Raw genomic sequence first — 17825 nt, forward strand, 5'->3', positions numbered from 1 at the left:
AATAATTGAAGGAAGGTTTTGTGCATGAGGCCCAGTGTGTTTCTGTGATTTATCTTGTCTCTTGTGGTTCTGAGGGGGAAGGGCTCAGCGATGTGCACGGTGTTGTTTCCAGGTGATCTTGAAGGGCGAGCGCAGAAAAGGTCGCAGTGGAGAGATGTTGGTGGATGACCTCAGTCTGATGAAAGGCTCCTGCTCTGAGGAGCACAATCTGAGGAGACTTTAACAGAACCACCGGGAGCAGTCGGATGCAGCCCCCCCTCCCCTCCCCTCTCCAGAAGAGTCCTGAAAGGCCAGCGAAAAAAGGCTGGGGAAGGAACTCTGAAGAAGAGCGTGACTTTGAACGCAGGCAAGGTGTTCCAGCAGTCTTTCTCCCCCCCCCCCCCCGTTCGGTTCTTCTCATCCGTTTCCTGTGCATGCCGTCCCTGCGCAGAGCATCGCATTCCTGACGTGGAGGGCAAAGCGCGCTCGCTCACGCAGTCAGGAGGCCTCTTTTCAGGCGCGCAGAACCGCAGAGTTTTTCTCGCTGGCGTGGGGATCGTGGGGATGCTCTGGCTCTGTGCTTTTCCACCTCACAAAAAAAAAATCTTGTTACATTACTACCCCTTTGAACAGTAGGTTTTTTGGAATGTTTTTGTTTTCTTTTTTTCAAAATTCACAGTCAGTGTTCCAGAACCCCATTTCTTTCAGTTAACAGCAGTGATTGTCACATCGGCGTTAGAATGTTCAGTTAAGAACATTCTAATTGCATTTTTGTGGTCTTACACCTTAAAGGGTTAAAGGGTGTGTCTGTGATGATGTCATGCTCAGCCCTCCAATCAGTTTAGACACCGGTTTGGGAATGCTTAATTTTAAGAGTCCCTTTGTGGAACCATATTTAAAAAAATGTAAAAATGAATTTATGGATTTAAATATTCTAAATAAGTAGCACAGGCATTAAGTAATAATATACAATAAATGCCGCCTAAGCCATAAGTACGTAAAACCTGTTTATTATTAAAAGTTATTATTGACTAACGCAGCCAACTTAATTATCCTTTTATAAAAGATTATTTATTTTTTACTATTTAGGATGCAGTTCAGGACCCAGTTTGTTTTGTATTTAAATGTCTATTTATTTGAAAGTAAACAAAAGTATCTTATCCGTGAGCCGTGATTTTTCGCTTTATTTTTCTATTGCACAAACCCATGCCTGCTTTTACCAGTGGAAAATCAGTATGGTGAACACACACACAAATCTAGGACATTGTTCACTACCCAGCTGCCTATAGGTATAATGTCACAGAGTTATTATAGTGTAGGTGTAATATTACATCTCAGTAATATTACATCTTCTCAAACTGTCTTAGTTTTCTTTTGTGCAGATCAGCAGGCACAGTTTTTTCCTCATTCTCTGAATAAATAAATAAATATATACATTCAAATCTCCACTCAGACCACATTATACATTTTCGCTCCTGAGGCACATAGTCTTTCACTCTTCCGGACATTTTCAGCACACTGAAGTAGTTTCACACGCGCTTAAAACACTGCAGAGGTGAGCTATGACACCTTATGAGCTGTGATATGCTGCCTTTTCTTTTTTTTTTTCCTTCTCAACCTGTCATCACCTATACCTTATTTTTTAGTTCATTAAGTTTTCAATCAATGTCTAATTCGGACAGGTGACGAAAATGGCTGAATGAGCATTGCCATTGTGGAATAACCAATGTGCTATGTGCTGTGGTCTTAATGGTGCTGTTTGTTGATGATGATGATGACGATGTTGATGGATTATTTTCATTATGTATACCATAAAGTGTATTACTGGAAACCATGTGTGTACGTGCTGTATTCTAACACTTCTGTGGTGATATAAAGTTAAATGTGTGGTACAAGGCAGTTATGTGTAAAATTCTGATAAGAAGCCAGTTGATTTTTATTATTTAAGGTGGACATGGAGTTGGCTGAAACGTGTAGAAATCTGTTCTCAGTTCTTACTTTCCCTGAGCAGAAATGGTTTGTGTTTTAGCATTTGCTAGTATATGTGACTATGGTAAGAGAGCTTAACTGAGGTAGATAGAGTAAGCCAGTGCATAGGACCCCACTTACCCCCGCCGTGTAAATTTACTTCAGGGCTATAATTAACAATCAGCATCGTCAATTACGCCAGATCTGAAAATAAGAGATGAAAATAACCGGGTTAGATGAAATGCAAGACATTTTTATTTCCATAAACGCTAAATTACCATAATTCATATGGCTTAACACCGAGGCCTTGAATTTAACTATTAATCATACTAATAATGTCTCTAAATTTTGCAACAGTTGGCTGGATCAGCCATTGTGTGTCTGTAGATCTGTGCAAACATCCATTCCTTCTCTAAAAAGAAGCAGAAGAGTAAATTGTGTAAAGTCAGTGATATCGATCATAATTCATTTTTGTAATAATTGTAAATTGAAGGAGTGTAATTATCCAGCTGTATTCACAGTGAATAAACTCAGCGGGAACAAAAGGGACACTGAATGTATGAGAGTGGGTAAATATGCAACAGCACAATACTGAACGTCCCAGAGCTCAACTAAAGATGTTGACTTGGCGTCAAACACATTTTTATTTTCACAGGCACGAGGTGTATTAACTGCAATTTCCAGTATTTCTTTGAATGGAGGTTTTAAGCGATGGGGTGATGGAACTCACACATCAATACTGGCCGAGGCTGATGCTACGTTTATCTTCAGGTGACTGCAACTGAATCAATGACCTGTCATCACTTTCAAGGTCTTTTTTTATTTTTTATTTTTATTCTAGTAGAGCTGTAACTTTAATGGGTTCCTCAGTGATTTTATCCCCTTGTTTTTAGTAGCCATGTATACTCTGAATTACACTGCAACACTACTACCAGAAAGCTATGGAAGACATTTATTACTGCATTTCCGTTTTAATTTCTTCATGGGATTTATCTGGGAGGGCTAAAAACCAATCAGCTTTACTTGTTTACAAAACGTTCACCAATGGCGTTTTCTCTAAATCTAAATTTGTCGATAAAAATAAAAATAAAAAGTCATTTGAGCTGTGACGACATTTGTGAAATCAGCTGCCTGGGTTCATGGATGGAAGGAACACTTGGACGTGGACTTTTACCTTCTGACACCTGGAGTTTCCAATTTCCACCAGTACCACCTGGTACATTCTGACCGCACGCACAGGCAGGTACACACTACACACTGCTTTCTTACACCCACACTCATTTTGAAAATCTAAAGCAGCTCAGGACTTCATCTGCACTGAACTCCCCTGATGATATTTGCATTCACAGAGCACTGCAACGGAGAGAAGCCTGGAGGAATAAAGTTACATTTCCTTGCATAAAAGTCAAACACATACACAAACCCCACGCGGGGAGCAGTGCACTGTTTCGCAAACAGACCTGCAGCGCTCTTGTGTTCTCCAAATTAGGCCATTTTTCAAAGCATCACCCAAAGCGGAGCAGCGGAGACCCAGAGACTGAGGGCTATTTTCCCCAGCTGGGCTTATAATGAAGGTTGGGAATACATCACAGATCTTTGGTTCAAAGTTTTTTTTCATTCTTTCTTTTTTTTTTTGCCGTAGGCGAAAGAGATGAAACCGCTCCGAGTAAAATGAGTATTTTCATTTTTTGCTCACACAGCAAAAATCAGCTTGATTTTTGATTTTTTGCTTGACTCAACTGCTTCACATTGGGAAATAAAATATCGGAACTATTGCGTACTGTCCTGACATTACCAGCGTTTCTATCTGTACTGCAAGACTAAAGCGAAGGTAACATTTCCACTGAGCGTATGAGGCACTCTCAGCTTGAGGTGTCCTGTGCAGAAGAGTCTATAACCATTTCTAGAGAAGAGCAAAAGATGAGCGTGGCTTCGGTGTGCCGCCATAAATTCACTAACACAAAAAACAGCGCATGCCATGGTAACAGGCTACTGGTCTCTGGCGTCTCCAGGGCATCGACAGTTGTGTAAATTACCCTCGCGGACTCTGAGAATATTTACGGCCTTGATTGTGTATTTCACACCGAGTCACTCCAGAACAATATGGCCGACAGAGTAAATCTCTCGTGGGAAGACTCGGCACTTTATTACCCTGTCTATCACCTCTGACAGCGCATGCGAGAGCCAATCCGGTCGTATGGTTATCCCGCCCAATCCCACGCCTCGGATATGGTAAATGGACTGCATTTATATAGCGCTTTTATCCAAAGCGCTTTACAATTGATGCCTCTCATTCGTCAGAGCAATTAGGGGTAATCGTATTGCTCAAGGACACTTCGACACGCCCAGGGCGGGGGATATATACTTTACAAAAAAAAATTATGCGTTGTTCGTTTTAACCGCGCTCAGTTTGTATGGGAATTTATGTAGTGTCGTTGCGCATTTCACGTTACGGTTTATGTTTCATACGATATCGTTCTGAGGCAGTCACGAAACGATGAAATCAGATGAGAGATAACTGACATCTTTACATGGCATCGTTGGGTTAAGTCCCATGAAGCGCTCCAATGTTGTGTTTAAAAGAACAGCTTTCTGTACAGCTGTGTGCCATTTATAGCATCCAGGACCATGTAGTTCTCTGATTACTGTCTATCTGTGCAAACACCACAGACCACCACCCGGTCTGGATACAACCATGGTGATAGCCACTTCCTCTTTGTCAGTTATTCCTATGTACCATTTCCAGTATCATCAAGCTAATACTGGTGATAGCTGAGCATGTAACATTATGTTTGCAGTGAAAACAAATGAACACGTGACTTTATTTGTAAGTCACTAGTTTAGGAGGGTGTCGTTTCATTCTAGGTCATGGTCAATTAATAACCCCAGGGAGACTAGATGAAAGACGAGGATAATGTTTACACTGTTTCCATCAAAGCCACCGTGAGATTCAGAGATGAGGTTATCCTAAAGGAATGTCTACACGCTGCGCTGCAGTGAGGACCTTTGAGGACCGCAGGTCACATCCTGCCAAAGTCCTCACAGCATCAGGTGTGTTTCATCTGTCCATTTTTCCTCACAGGAACATGTGTTTAATTCCCTTTCTCTCTCACTCTGAGACTTTAGTCTGGTGAATTTCGAGGAACATCCCTGCACTCAGGAAGGGGGGAGAGTGTTTTGCCAGGAACCGAGAAAAACACGATTTCCGCAGCGCAGAAAGCCAAATTTTCAACCCCCCCCCCCCCCCCGTCATTCCCGTGTTTGTATAAAAGGAGTTATGAGACAGAAGTCAGGCAGGCCACTCTCAATTAGAGGCTACATTTAGCCCTGCGTGTGTCTACAGAGGCCGTGAAGCAAAACAAGACGCCACACAGCTGTGAGAACATGACGGTGTGCGGACTAATCCCGTCCCTTCTCACACTTGCGGAGAGGAGGAACGGACTGGACCCTCACGAGACTCCTACAACCACAAGACCGTGGAGTGACTGAGTTTCTGAAAGTCATTTATGCTGAGACAGGGTGCTAACACGTTTGCTGTGTTTACAACTGCCGATCAAGCATAGCATTTGTGTGGTGTTTTTTTAAAGGGGAAGGACAAAAGATTTGATATGACCATAACCAGATGCATCCCTCACTACACTTGCCAGTAATTTCTTTACATTTTCTGTGGCACTGCTGCGCTGTCCACCACCACCACCACCAGGGCATGAAACTTGCACATTTGATTAGGACATGCACAACATTTACCCTACTCTTGCGCATTTACTATCCTGTATGGACTCCAAACAAGGCCCTATAATGGCAAGAAAAGCAACGGTATTCTTACAAACTATATTCCGAGAAATGCCAGTTGACATGAACTCAAGACAACCAGTTATCTTTTTAGTTTCCCCTGAACTTTTTTTTAAATTTGATTTTCAAACCTTTTTTCATTCCACTTGCCATTCAGTGCATTGTCTCTCACCTGAAAATACTGCTGTGCGCCAAAGTCATGTGGCTACAGTGGGATGTCTGACTTCCCGTTCGAATGCAATCTGGCTGTTTTTCTTGACAGAAGCGAGCAGCTGTTGAGTTGGCTTGATGGTGTTCTGGAAAGCTCCACGGCTCATTAGCGCTTGTTTGGCTTATACAGGTGGGCAAGCTCATCCAGCTTATTTATTCAGCCCGAAGGTGACCAAAACCTGATGAAACGGGACCTGGTATCGAGGACAGCAAAGAGCGCTTTTTGAACGCAGGGAGGACACTCACTACAGGGAGGATAAAATAAGCCCATAAATACTTCTATTCTGACAGGATTCAGCCGTGAGTTCCAGAACAGTGAGTTCTGGTAAAATAACCCCTTATGACAACACGGCAGCCTAAGGTTTTCAGTAATGTTTAACAAACACGAATGCAAGTTCTGTTTTTTAATACGCAGCACTTAAGAAGGGGAAAGGCATATTTTATTTTGCCCTGAAGACCAATAAACCAAATTAATCTTGATATCTTTTGACACACTGCAGGGAATTAAAAAATATATACGCAGATAAGGGAGGTGATGTTTGATGTTCTTTTTTTGTTTCAAAAAGCTACACTTTTTATAACATATCAAAATAAATCATCTTTAGATCTTGCGTTTATAGCCTTCAGCAAGTACTGTCTTTCTTTGGAATACGCAATGATACAATATGCTGGAAGCTAATTACGTGTAATCAGCTAATTAAGCTAATCAGCTCTGCTTTACAGAAGCACCGCTTTATTTTTGGCCTGCTTTATTTACTACATCCTGATTTTTAAAATCTTTAAAAAAAATCAGTCCTATTCATTTTACATTTTTAATCGGATAACGTTGCAAATGCCTTTTCTGTAAATGTCAGTTTTGTTCACTGAGGACTGCTGAACAGTCATTGGGATACCTTGCAACTGGAACTTATTTGTTCTTCAGTCGATACCTTTCTCAATGAAATTATCGACTGGCACATGGGTCTCAAAGAAAAGGTTCTTTCACAACCAAAGATAGCACAACAACCTGAGCATTCATACTCTAGAAAGCTCTTCTTTTTCTGCATTTCCGTCCTTGACCCAAAGTCAAACTGCCATTTCTGTTGCTATGCTCGGAGCGATCTTCCAGTATGACAATTGAACCGAGGAACATCCCATAGTAACTTCTGTCCACAGCCATCCTGCTAAAAACATAGGAAATCCACGTGGACACGTGGAGAACAAACGCCACACAGACAAGCCCTGGCCGGGATTTGAACCCAGAACCTTCCTTCTGTGAGGCAAATTAACACCACCCAGCTCAGAGGAAAAGAGAGCGTTCGTTTGCGTTTTCCCAAATTAACAGAGGACGATGCGGCCCAGGCACCCAGAGACAGGACTGCAAATAAAATTAAGCATCCTAAACTACGGGGAAAGAAAAGTAAAATGGGGATTATAATAAAATGGTGAAATAATTAGATAAATAAATAAATAAAAACACAGTTCCGCATGCACACACAACGTGTGAGCTCCTTTTCATTGACGCAGCAGCAGGTAGCAGGAGAAGAGGAGGAGGCGTTTGAGGGTATCTTTACCGCACATTTTAAAATCTAGTCTGCAGTAAGGAAAACATGGATAAAACACTTCCTGCTTCAGAGAGCAGATTTAGCATTTGCACACTTGGCTGTGAGCTTTACGCTCAAGCTCATTCTCGATGACATATTATGTCGCGTGGATGTGCAACTTTTAATCCCATTTTGAATCTGGCTTTTAATATTCAGCTGAAAGTATTCTCCTTTGTTTTTAAAAGGCACGCAGACTAATGCATTCATGGTATATTCCGAAACCTCATGCAAAGTGACATAATGTACTGCTCCCTCTCCGTGGCTCGCAGTAAATTGCATTTGGAGCTTGGCAATACTGAGCAGTATTTTACACAACTGTGAGCAGAATGCCTGGAACTGCTCCACTTTAGCAGTGCGCTGGCCTCTTTGTAATAGCGTCACTGCGCGCTGTTGGGCACTGGGGGCATACGGTAACAAATTGAGATGGATTACATTGAGTTTCCACCAAATTTCCACTCCAGCACAATGCACTCAGAAATGCAGCTGCTTGTTCAATGCTTTGGAAGATGATTGTGGAGGTTAAAAAATAAAAAAATAAAAAAACACTCCAGGGAGAAATAACCTCCCCTCATCTCCCATTCATTGCACATAAATGAGAGAGAGGGGCTATGCTATCTGTTGCAATCAGGGAATGGGGGGGAAAAAAACCCATGAAACAAAATCCAGGATTTCGCACCAGTCGTGGCACATGGGTGAGCGCCGCGGGATCGGACCGAATTCGGCCCGCACCAGGGCTGACTGTGGCCCGCACCTCTGCGGACTATTGGCCTCGCATCGCCCCAGGGGTTTATGGGAGGGATTCGGTTAACAGCAGTGTTCATGGCTTTAGAGAGCCCTCTTGGCTTTCTGGGCACCTGTGGCTTCCTCTCTGTAGACGTGCATGAAAGGGCTTCCTCTGCCTACAGCAAGAAGGTCATTGGTTTGAATCCCAGCTGGGAAGTTCTCCCGTGTCCACACGGGTTTCCTCCAGTTTCCTCCCATCGTCCAAAGACTTGCTGAATATGAGAGTCTAAATTGCCACTAAGAATGAGTGTGAATGGTGTGTGTGTGCCCTGCAATGGACTGGCAGACTATCCAGGATGTATTCCTGCCCAATGCATGTTGGGATAGGCTCCAGCACCTCCCACGACCCTGACCAGGAATAAGCGGGTATAGATAATGGATGTATGGATATATGATTCATTTTTCATATTTTTTCCACAATAGTAATATATTTAAGAGTAATACAATGGTATAATTTGGATAGGGATAAAATCCAATGACTGCAGCTAAGGCTGACACAAAAGAATAAAAAATTAAATAAAAAAACCTGAAGCTATAATTTGGCCAAAGTGCCGGTTATGAAAGATGATGGACAGGGTTGGCCGCGGCACGCACACGATGTCAGCAGGTAGCCTGTGAGTGCTGTCACAGAGATTAATCTGAGTCCTGACCTCAATATCCCCATCACTCAAACTCCAAACAGCGTGTCAGACCAGGCTGTGGGACTTTCCGGGACTTTCTTGTGTCTGATAGATGCTCCCTTCCACTAAATCCCCTGTGCTCTTATAAATTTAGATTTCAAGAAACACTACAAATCTGTAATTCATTCCCAAGACTTCATATTGCAGACTTTTCTCTCCCCGTCCCTAATTTCTGAGATGCAATTTCCCTCGATATGAAAAATGAAAAATATGACAGAGAACTACCGCACGGTAATATGTAATAATTCTGTTGGGGAGTAAGTGCTGCTCATATGGAGATGGAGGGAGTCTGCCGGTGTGGGTGATTTGGCGCTCTCGGTGGCCTGTGATGACGACGAGCTGCTTCCTGCAGCGAGGGTGAAAAATTAACCCTGAAATAAAGCTGTAAACTGCGGTGCTTGACTTAATTAACGCCAAGTCCTTAGTGTTGCTCTCTTCAAGCAGCTTTTTGAAGTGGTTATATCTGGATATGTTCAGTTTGTGGATCTGGATAGTATTAGAGTTTTGCAGTCGTCCTTGCTTTTGCAACTGGTTCAAGGAAACATCATAGCTGAAGCAGTTGATGATAAATGTTGCTCTGTTAGAATTCGAATAAAGATTTAAGTCCGCAAGAGCCTAAGCTTAAAGTCTGTTAAAGTTAAATTATACATTGACTAAGAAAAGGAACTGACATAAGTGTCATTTGCATTCATATCTCATTGTAAACCCACCCTTATATTAGTGGCACTCAGCAGACCCTCTTATCCAGAGTGACAGCACACAGCTTATCCAGGTATACTGCAGCTGAATGCATCACTGATGCAATTCAGGTTAAACAACGTGCTCAAGGGTACAACTGCTTTGTCCGTCCTGGGAATTGAACCGGCAACCTTCGTAGGTTATAAGCCCACGCTGTTGACCAAACTTTAATTGCGCTTGTTAGCTTTTAATGTTTAATTGTCACAGGGCCTGAAAGGGAAAAATAAGATAACTTACAGTGGCGTCGCTAAACTTTACGCAAGGCTGAGAGCCCATCTGAGATGACAGCTCTTTATCAAACGGAGAGGGCCGTGGGGGGCTGGTTCTGTTTGAGGGCTCAGCCTTGTGATCTGAGGGTAATGTGATTTTTTTTCCACTGTTCCTGTTCCTTAAACCCTGCTGATGTTCGCGCGCGGTTCAGGACCCCACACCGAGCAGGACGCCGGAACGAGGGGAGATGAAGCGGAGGAAGCGTGACCTCTGCATTGTTGGGCAAACAGAGCCGTGGTGCGGCATGGTGGGGGGGGGGGGGGGCATGGGGGCGGGGTTGGGGTTCAGTGCGTGCTAATCTCCAGTGCTTCAGAGGGTCACACAACGAGCTCACAGAACACACACGGGGGCATGTACGCAGTAGAATGTCCAGTGTTAATTCAACTCTTTAACAGAGTACATTTGGTCCTACAGTACCATACACGATGGAAACCTAACCATTCTAGTCTAAAAGATGTCACACGCTGGCTTAATTTTCAGTAGAGCGAATAGAACTTTTTTTTTTTTTTTATGAAAAAGCTGAACATTTCTGTGAAAATCTCACTTCAGACAAGCGCTTGGTTTCAAAAAGACAGGAGGAATCACGCAGAGAGACTCGGCAGGCCTACTGCTGGTTAACTCCTGTAAGAATAAACTACAGGTAGCCTATAAGTGCGTGGTTTGCACTCGGAGATAGAATTTTAAGATTGGATCACACAACTGAAATGAAAGGAGGAGAGGGGCTCACTACAAAGACCAACATTTTAACATGTTGAGTTGCTCTGTGAAAAGCACTACAACAAAAAAGCAGTGGGTGGTGGGCCAGCTTGGCTCATTGACAGCATGGGGATAATAGAGTTCTACACTTACATGACGCTGTTCAGAACGCTAGTGTACGCTATGCATGCAAGCACGCCATAAAATGGCGCATTTTTATTTATCAGTTTTTTTTTTAATGTGTCGCATGCGTTCCTCACTGCATTTTACAGATACCTGACAATCTGTTTCCCATGCCGAAGAGTACACCAGAAAGAATTACTTTTATTTTTTTTTTTATATTCAGATGTGATGGAGACATATGGTGTGTTATTTCTTTGTTGTTGTGCTGCTAAGTTTGCTGGAAAACATTGTTAGCACTCTCAGGATATGGAAAGGGGTCACACCTCTATTCTCTATACATTTATTTTCAGCTTGTGACAAAGCGGCAGTTAGTCCAGCCTTCAACTGTTTTACTGTGGTCAAGTATTTGTGATTGTACTCCGACAGGTTTGCCTGGGAAAACAGTCGAGATTTTCAGACTTGATGGGATTTTCTAAATTGATTTGGAAAGAGAGCAATAAACAGAAGGGGATGTTTGGTAGCACGATACTGCAATCTGCAATCTGCAATCTCAAACTCGATGCAGGCGTTCAGACTGTTATCATCGATGGATGGGCGTGGGGGGGAATTTGCGGTTGCAAACTGGGGGGGGGGGGGTTAAAATGTCCTGACCTGGGGCATTACATAGGGTTAAACATCAGAGAGAGGCCACTGGAGTATTGTCAGGCTTACGCAGAAGTTAGCAATGTTTCTAGACAGTGAATTTCCACTTTGCCATTACAAAACAAAAAAAAGAATAAAGTTCCCCAGCATGCAATAGAAATGAAAATAGCATAAAACATTTCACACACGCACGCCTAAATTAGGGAAATTGACTTTGGCTAATTTACCCCATTCAAGTAACAAAAAACCTGCCAAATAGAAAAGTCTGCAATTACTTGAAGAATCATAAATAACTTTAAATACTCTTTTGAGTGTTTCTTTTTCTCTCCTTCATGTTAATCATGGAAAGAATTTGTGTGCCATTGTTATTTTTGTACTGGAAATAATGAGATTCCCAAAATCCAAGATTTTGATTGAAGATGAAGAATATACATCCTTATCCAGAGTAACTTATGTAACTTTTGCTGTAGATAGCAACTGCAGAACCCATTTGACCCAACTTCACTTGCTAACATTGGGCCAACCAAAGTCATAACAAACAACCACCACTGGCTCCATATGAGCTTGCTGTCTTTGCTGATTTTAAACGTAAACACCGACACAAGGTTCACATTATCTGTGTGCTCTGCACTCCCCCACTACCAAAGCTATAAAAAAAAAAATCCAAACATTTTTTTTTTAAAGATACCCAAAGCCGTTCCTGTGTTTACGGATTTGAGAATAGTAAGTGTATGCTCTAAATGGGAGGAGAGAAAAAAATGAAAGCAGAAACAAATTTATACCCTCGTACAAGGCAACCCACGGCTGCCATTAAAATATCTGACAGTGAGGAAAAACGAATGAAAAGAAAGAAAATGCCCAGCAGCATTTGTGTTCCAAAAAAGGAGCTCATCTGGATCAGAGCTCTAATGCTGCAGCGCACTGTAGGGTCCATTTTGTACTGGTTCAAATATACAGCGAAAAAAAAAAATGTTTTCCGGTTGCTGTAATTGCCGCTGGACGCTGTTGATTAATTCTCAGTTAGGCATGGTGACTGTTATTAAAGGCCTTCTTTGGCATAAGCCTCTGAGCAGATTTGCATATGCAGCCGGACTGTGAATTCAGTCGCAATTAAAGGGAGTAGACAGCAGATTATACTTGATGTCCGTTCAAATATTCACATTTCTAAAAAAATAAAAATCCAAAAAAAGTTACAACTAAGCTCATTGAGACCATAATACGAACAACAAACAACGGTTAAAACTTTTTACCACCAGGTTTTAACCAATCATTTTTACGATCATAAAAATGTGTCCTTTCACTCCTCAGTGGAGGTGTCACATGTCCCGATAAGCACAGGTCTACGGCTAAAGTCGTTCAATTACCTTGTCAAACGCGGGATCTAATCTGGGATTAGCGCTAAGAAGGGCCTGTGAAATGTTCCCCCTGATGTGCTTTTCGAATTCCAAACTGACAGACAGAGGGGACGAGGCTGGAGTGCAGTTAGGACAGAAACAGCACTAAAAGTCTCCGTTGAAAAGCAGTCAAATGCTGCCAGAGGAAAATTAGCACGTTATTAACGTAATTTTCCCACTGCAGATGAATGATTCGCGAGATATAAAAAAAGTAATGTGTTGTGAGCAAAAGTGCTGTTTTTTTATTACTTTACATTAGTAGATTTAGCATTTACGTAAGCTGATATAATGAGGATCTCTCTGTACAGAGTACAGTACTTAAACTGAGGGATTAATTACCTATGGAAACACTATGGAAAACAAACAAGCTGGCTAGACTAGAGAGACAAAGATCCTCATCAAAGTGAATACAAATCAACCATCCCTTCCTCTTACAGTCTGCGTGCAAGGGGGTCTCTCTGATGCCACCATTTTCCCATCTGCAACTACCTATTTAATTTGCTTTTAATAACAACGTACATCACGCTATCATCTTTGAGAGGATTACATCGGTCTAAACATTCAGCACAATCCTTATAGCTGACGCCTCCAATGAGCTTTCTTCCTTTTTTTTTTTCCTACCAGGAGACTGCTATTTTTTTTGCGGATTTAGTCATGGCTGGTCTTTGCAAGTCCTTCTTTTTGCTAATCCGGCGATTAACCGAGCTGTAGCTCTCTTTAAACAATTACCACTAGCATTTCCCTGACCTCCAAAGAATGTTTCATCTTCTAACTTTAAAGCATGCGTCAATTAAACAAAGCACACTGACTATTTCCTGTTCCAAAAAGAGCTTTGCACAAGAATTACCGATAAGACGCAAATGTCTTTATTTTAAGCCAGGGCAATTTAGAGAAATATTTATGCATCTTCCAGGGTACATGAGACTTCATGCAGAGCTTGTTCAGTAGACCAGGCTGGGCCGAGTGGCCCTTCTTTACTGCAACAGGAAATAATCAGAAACCGTGTCGCACACATTGATTATAATTACACACCCACTGTGGGTGCAGGCTTTCCAAAAACAGTATCAATCAGCAGAATGGATTTGCAACTAGAGGTTTTTTTATTTTTATTCCATTCTCATCAGTTTCCTCACTGTGTGTGAGTTCCAACATTGAGATCTTCAGATTCATCAAAAAACACTAAAGTACATGTTGATATATATTTTATATATTCATACTTTTGTATTTTCTATTCAGTGATGGATTATTGCCAAGCTCCATGGGAGACCTTATTTCAATCAATATCTGTCCTTTGTTGTTTTGCACTGTCAATGAAACCTCTGCATCAAGTCGAAACTAAGCTTTAATCGGTGGTTTCCCGATGCCAAACCAAAAACTATGAAAGCTATGGAAACTATATGTATATCCTTGTACCAAATTTTACATGCAATCTCTCATCACTTCAAGAACAAACAATTACAGACTGCAAGCCTGTAAAGTGCCTGTTCTATTGCCAACAGCCGTCACTCTGGCATTTGAAGTTGTGTGTGCAAGGGCCTTCAAATTCAACCTGGAGCACATTGACAATAATTCCTCATGCATGATGACCGTAGTTCATTTTGAAAATAGCTGTTCAGTAAATATCAGCGCCAATGCTGAAGCACAGCATTGGTTCAGAAGCTTTTTTCTTTTTCTTTCGTGTGGCAACACACAATGAGAATATTTTGGTGAGAAATATCCAAAGTGGCAAACGGCCAAGAGAAACGGATTCTCTTAGGTCCCAGACAGCGCTGCTGCTAGTAATTCTTGGCATTCCTCCCCAAAGATGGGGTGGCAGAAAAGCATTGAAGGTCTCAGACAAAACAGAAATCTAGACCCCTGAGAATGTTTAAAACACCGGCCAGCCCGTGACAGTTTAGAAGCAGACAGCCCGTGCCCCTTTGATCAGGCGCGTGTTTTTTTGTTATTGTTTTTTTTTTGGGTGAAGGTTCAAGTTGACAGTTTGCTTTGAATGCGATGCCATGCTCGGGTGCTCGAGCCGGGCAGATTCACGGCTGACCGTTAATCAGACAGCTGCCAGAAAAAACTGTATCACAGAAGGCCTGCTCCACGGAGGTCTGCAAACCTCAAAACCGCTGGGAAGCCGCTCACAAAAAAGATGGGAAATTAGGTTTTTTTTTTGATGAAACATTTGATGAAACAGTTCCAACCTGCTGACTGTCTCGTCCAGGCATAACAAATGTATAGTACTTAACATGAACTGCATACTCTATAAAACTTATAAATTCAAAGAGTCAAGTTACAGGTAAAGCTAATTAACAACAGCGAGTGAAATAGAGAGCTTTAGATATTATAAATAATGCTGACATTGTTTGTGGCGGTTGGGTGACAGTAACACAATTAAAGCTGATAAACCTTGTGTTGCTGCGATACCTTCCAGGTATGTAACTGAGCTTTAATAACTGAACTTGCTGTGGTGTATTCATTATTAATTTAAGACCAGGCAGTGTTGATTAATAGAGCATGGAAGCATTAAAGCAACCCCTAATGCTGAGGTTGTGTTGTGGTTAATCATCACTTTTAAAACAGACAGCAATCGACCATAACCTGGAGGTACCAACAGTACTAAAGTCAAATTTGCTTTGACAGAGCTAAATTATTTACTGGCATGGTTTCATTTCATAAAAGGTAAAGCATGTCCTTGGGATATGCCTTTATGGAGGACGCTTCACAGAACGCGTACTACAGTATAATTGGGAGAATAGTTAGTGATGCCTCCATGATTGCTTTAGTGAAAGAAAGGTCGGTTGTGTGCGTTTAAATAGAGCAATAACAACGCCATTTTAGCCCATGAAATGGACGCATTTGATTAAATAGAAACAGTCTCTCCCCAGTTCTACTCCCGACAGAAGGGTGTGGGGACCGGGTTGCTAAGAGATCTATACTATTAATACACACCTGCACTTCTAGCTAATGCTTTCCCGCAGGCTACGGACATGCTTTGATAATCACGTTTTACAGGGCAGGGTGCAGCCGGGTGCTACTTACGGAAGGAGCAGCGCGCTGTAATTACGCCCCGAATCGCGCCCAGGATCTGTCCGAAATCAAAGCACCCGGTGACTGCAATGCGCCGCAGTGAGCAGAGCTGCCATCTGCTTCTTCCTGCCACTTCCTGCGCTCGCTGCTTTCCCCGTGTATATCCGCCATTTCCGATTCTGTTTCCCAGGGCCTGCTGTGTATCCCGGATTTCAATTAATCTTCTCTTTAAATAAAAAAATAAATAATTATTATTTTAACTTCATTTGATGCTGGTGTGAAATCATCTGTAAAATAAATATGGTTTGAGTTCTTTTTGTGTAAAGGAGATTTGCCCATTAACAACCTTAATTGGAGGTCAAGTAAGACATTAAACTGTATACGTAATCCTATTCTAAACACGCGGTGAACATTTGGGTTTGATAAGTTCTGTTGCTGTGAATGCCAGACTGATATATTCCATTTTTAGATTCGTATTTAAATAAATATGTGAATGATTTTTCCCTCTCAAACTGCTTCTTGACGGATTTGCTCAAATCAAGCAGAGACGAGACCTTTGAGGAATGGCAGGAAGTTCCTGCGGGATTGTGGGAAGAAACCTCTCATCGGGGTGATTGATGCTGTTGGTAAATACACAGCGGAGCGTGATGGCTCGGGACAGATTGAAGTTTACGGGCCCACCTTGCATTATTGAGAAGCGCGCATGGCCTGAAGGGGTGGGGGGGACTGAAGGACACAGACACCGGCAAGTATCATTGACACCGTAACTTCCCATAAACGCTCATATTTTTTTTATTTATGAGATGACACTCCAGTGGGTTTCATATTTTTAAAGGTGTGTAAACCATGAAAGAAAATGGGAACACAATTCAGGATGAAACAGCACCAGTCAGGTACACCTCTTTTAAGGCTTATTACAGAAATGTTTCATTGTGTTCCATTTAAATCGACCATATTCCTTACTTTACAAAAAAAAAAAAAAACAAGAAAGAAAGGGGGATTTCTATTGCACTGGATAATGTAATGAATCAACTTTATTTAAAAACATCTTTACTTTCAAGGGGCTTTATGAGCACTGTTGAGGTACAATACAGAAGGTTGGAAATTACAATACAGGTTCCCTGCTGAAAAATTAAAGAACAAATGCCATGATTTGAAAATGTTTTAAAATTCTAGTAAGGGAGTAAATAGTTTTATCAGATACATTACATTACAAACTCTAAGAATTTCCCTTGATATTTTCTAATTAAATCACGAATCAATAGTCAGTCCTGTATCTTTGAAACATCTAAATGCTGTGGTGGTTATGGCCATGAAGAAATCAATATGATCATTGGTTTTACTTACGACTCAGAAGATCGGCACAAAGATACGTGGGAACATATTTTAAGACTTGAAGAAAAATGGCACAGCTGTTTCAAGGTCAAAAGGAGTGGATTACTGGTTGCTAACAGCAGTAAAATGTCCAGTATTAATTCAACTCTAATTCTAATTGACTTTGGGCCAGCATCAGCCCAGATCCGGCCCAGAATCGCTCGCTATCTGGGTGGCATCCTAGCTGTGCCACACAAGTCCACCAGTGGCAAAATTAATTAATTAATTAATAAACAAACTCAGCAGGAATGAATATCGCAGTCTGTGTTTATTGACAGCTCATTGAACATGCTGGACTGGAGACATATCATATCATACTTTGCAAAAAAATAAAATAAGACAGAATAAATAAATGGCCTCATTTAACATACATGCTACAGTACATGTTTGTTATGCATTAGAATATCTACCTAACTGGAACAAAATGTTTGTTATTGAATGGCCACACGGCTTAATCCCAGCAGAGTTCCTCAGAGATTCTTAGGATTGCTTTGTGTATCACCATGGTTATGACCAACACTGTGCATGCTCACTATATCACCATGGTTATGGCCAACACTGTGCGTGCTCACTATATC

The 17825-nt window shown here is 41.7% G+C and overlaps 1 protein-coding gene and 1 long non-coding RNA gene across 3 annotated transcripts in view; one reads left to right on the top strand and one right to left on the bottom strand.

The window, feature by feature from the left end:
• The window catches only part of LOC118231061 (nephronectin-like), a 30890-nt gene extending 29080 nt beyond the window's left edge, over positions 1–1810 (top strand). Inside the window, exon 12 of the mRNA XM_035424502.1 lies at positions 113–1810. Coding sequence (XP_035280393.1) covers positions 113–223 — 111 coding nt within the window. The 3' untranslated portion in view covers positions 224–1810. The remainder of the gene's footprint in view (positions 1–112) is intronic.
• Positions 481–16466, bottom strand: LOC118231062. Of its 2 annotated transcripts, XR_004765996.1 has the most exons (4): positions 16428–16460; positions 15886–16099; positions 2089–2151; positions 481–568 (listed from the first exon to the last, which is right to left on the bottom strand). It is a non-coding gene; the product is annotated as an uncharacterized LOC118231062 (long non-coding RNA). The 2 variants fall into 2 exon arrangements; XR_004765995.1 differs by having other exon boundaries at positions 15886–16466.
• Between the last annotated feature and the right edge of the window lie 1359 nt (positions 16467–17825).

Source organism: Anguilla anguilla, chromosome 7 (assembly GCF_013347855.1).
Source record: "Anguilla anguilla isolate fAngAng1 chromosome 7, fAngAng1.pri, whole genome shotgun sequence".
NCBI classification, from domain to species: Eukaryota; Metazoa; Chordata; class Actinopteri; order Anguilliformes; family Anguillidae; genus Anguilla; species Anguilla anguilla.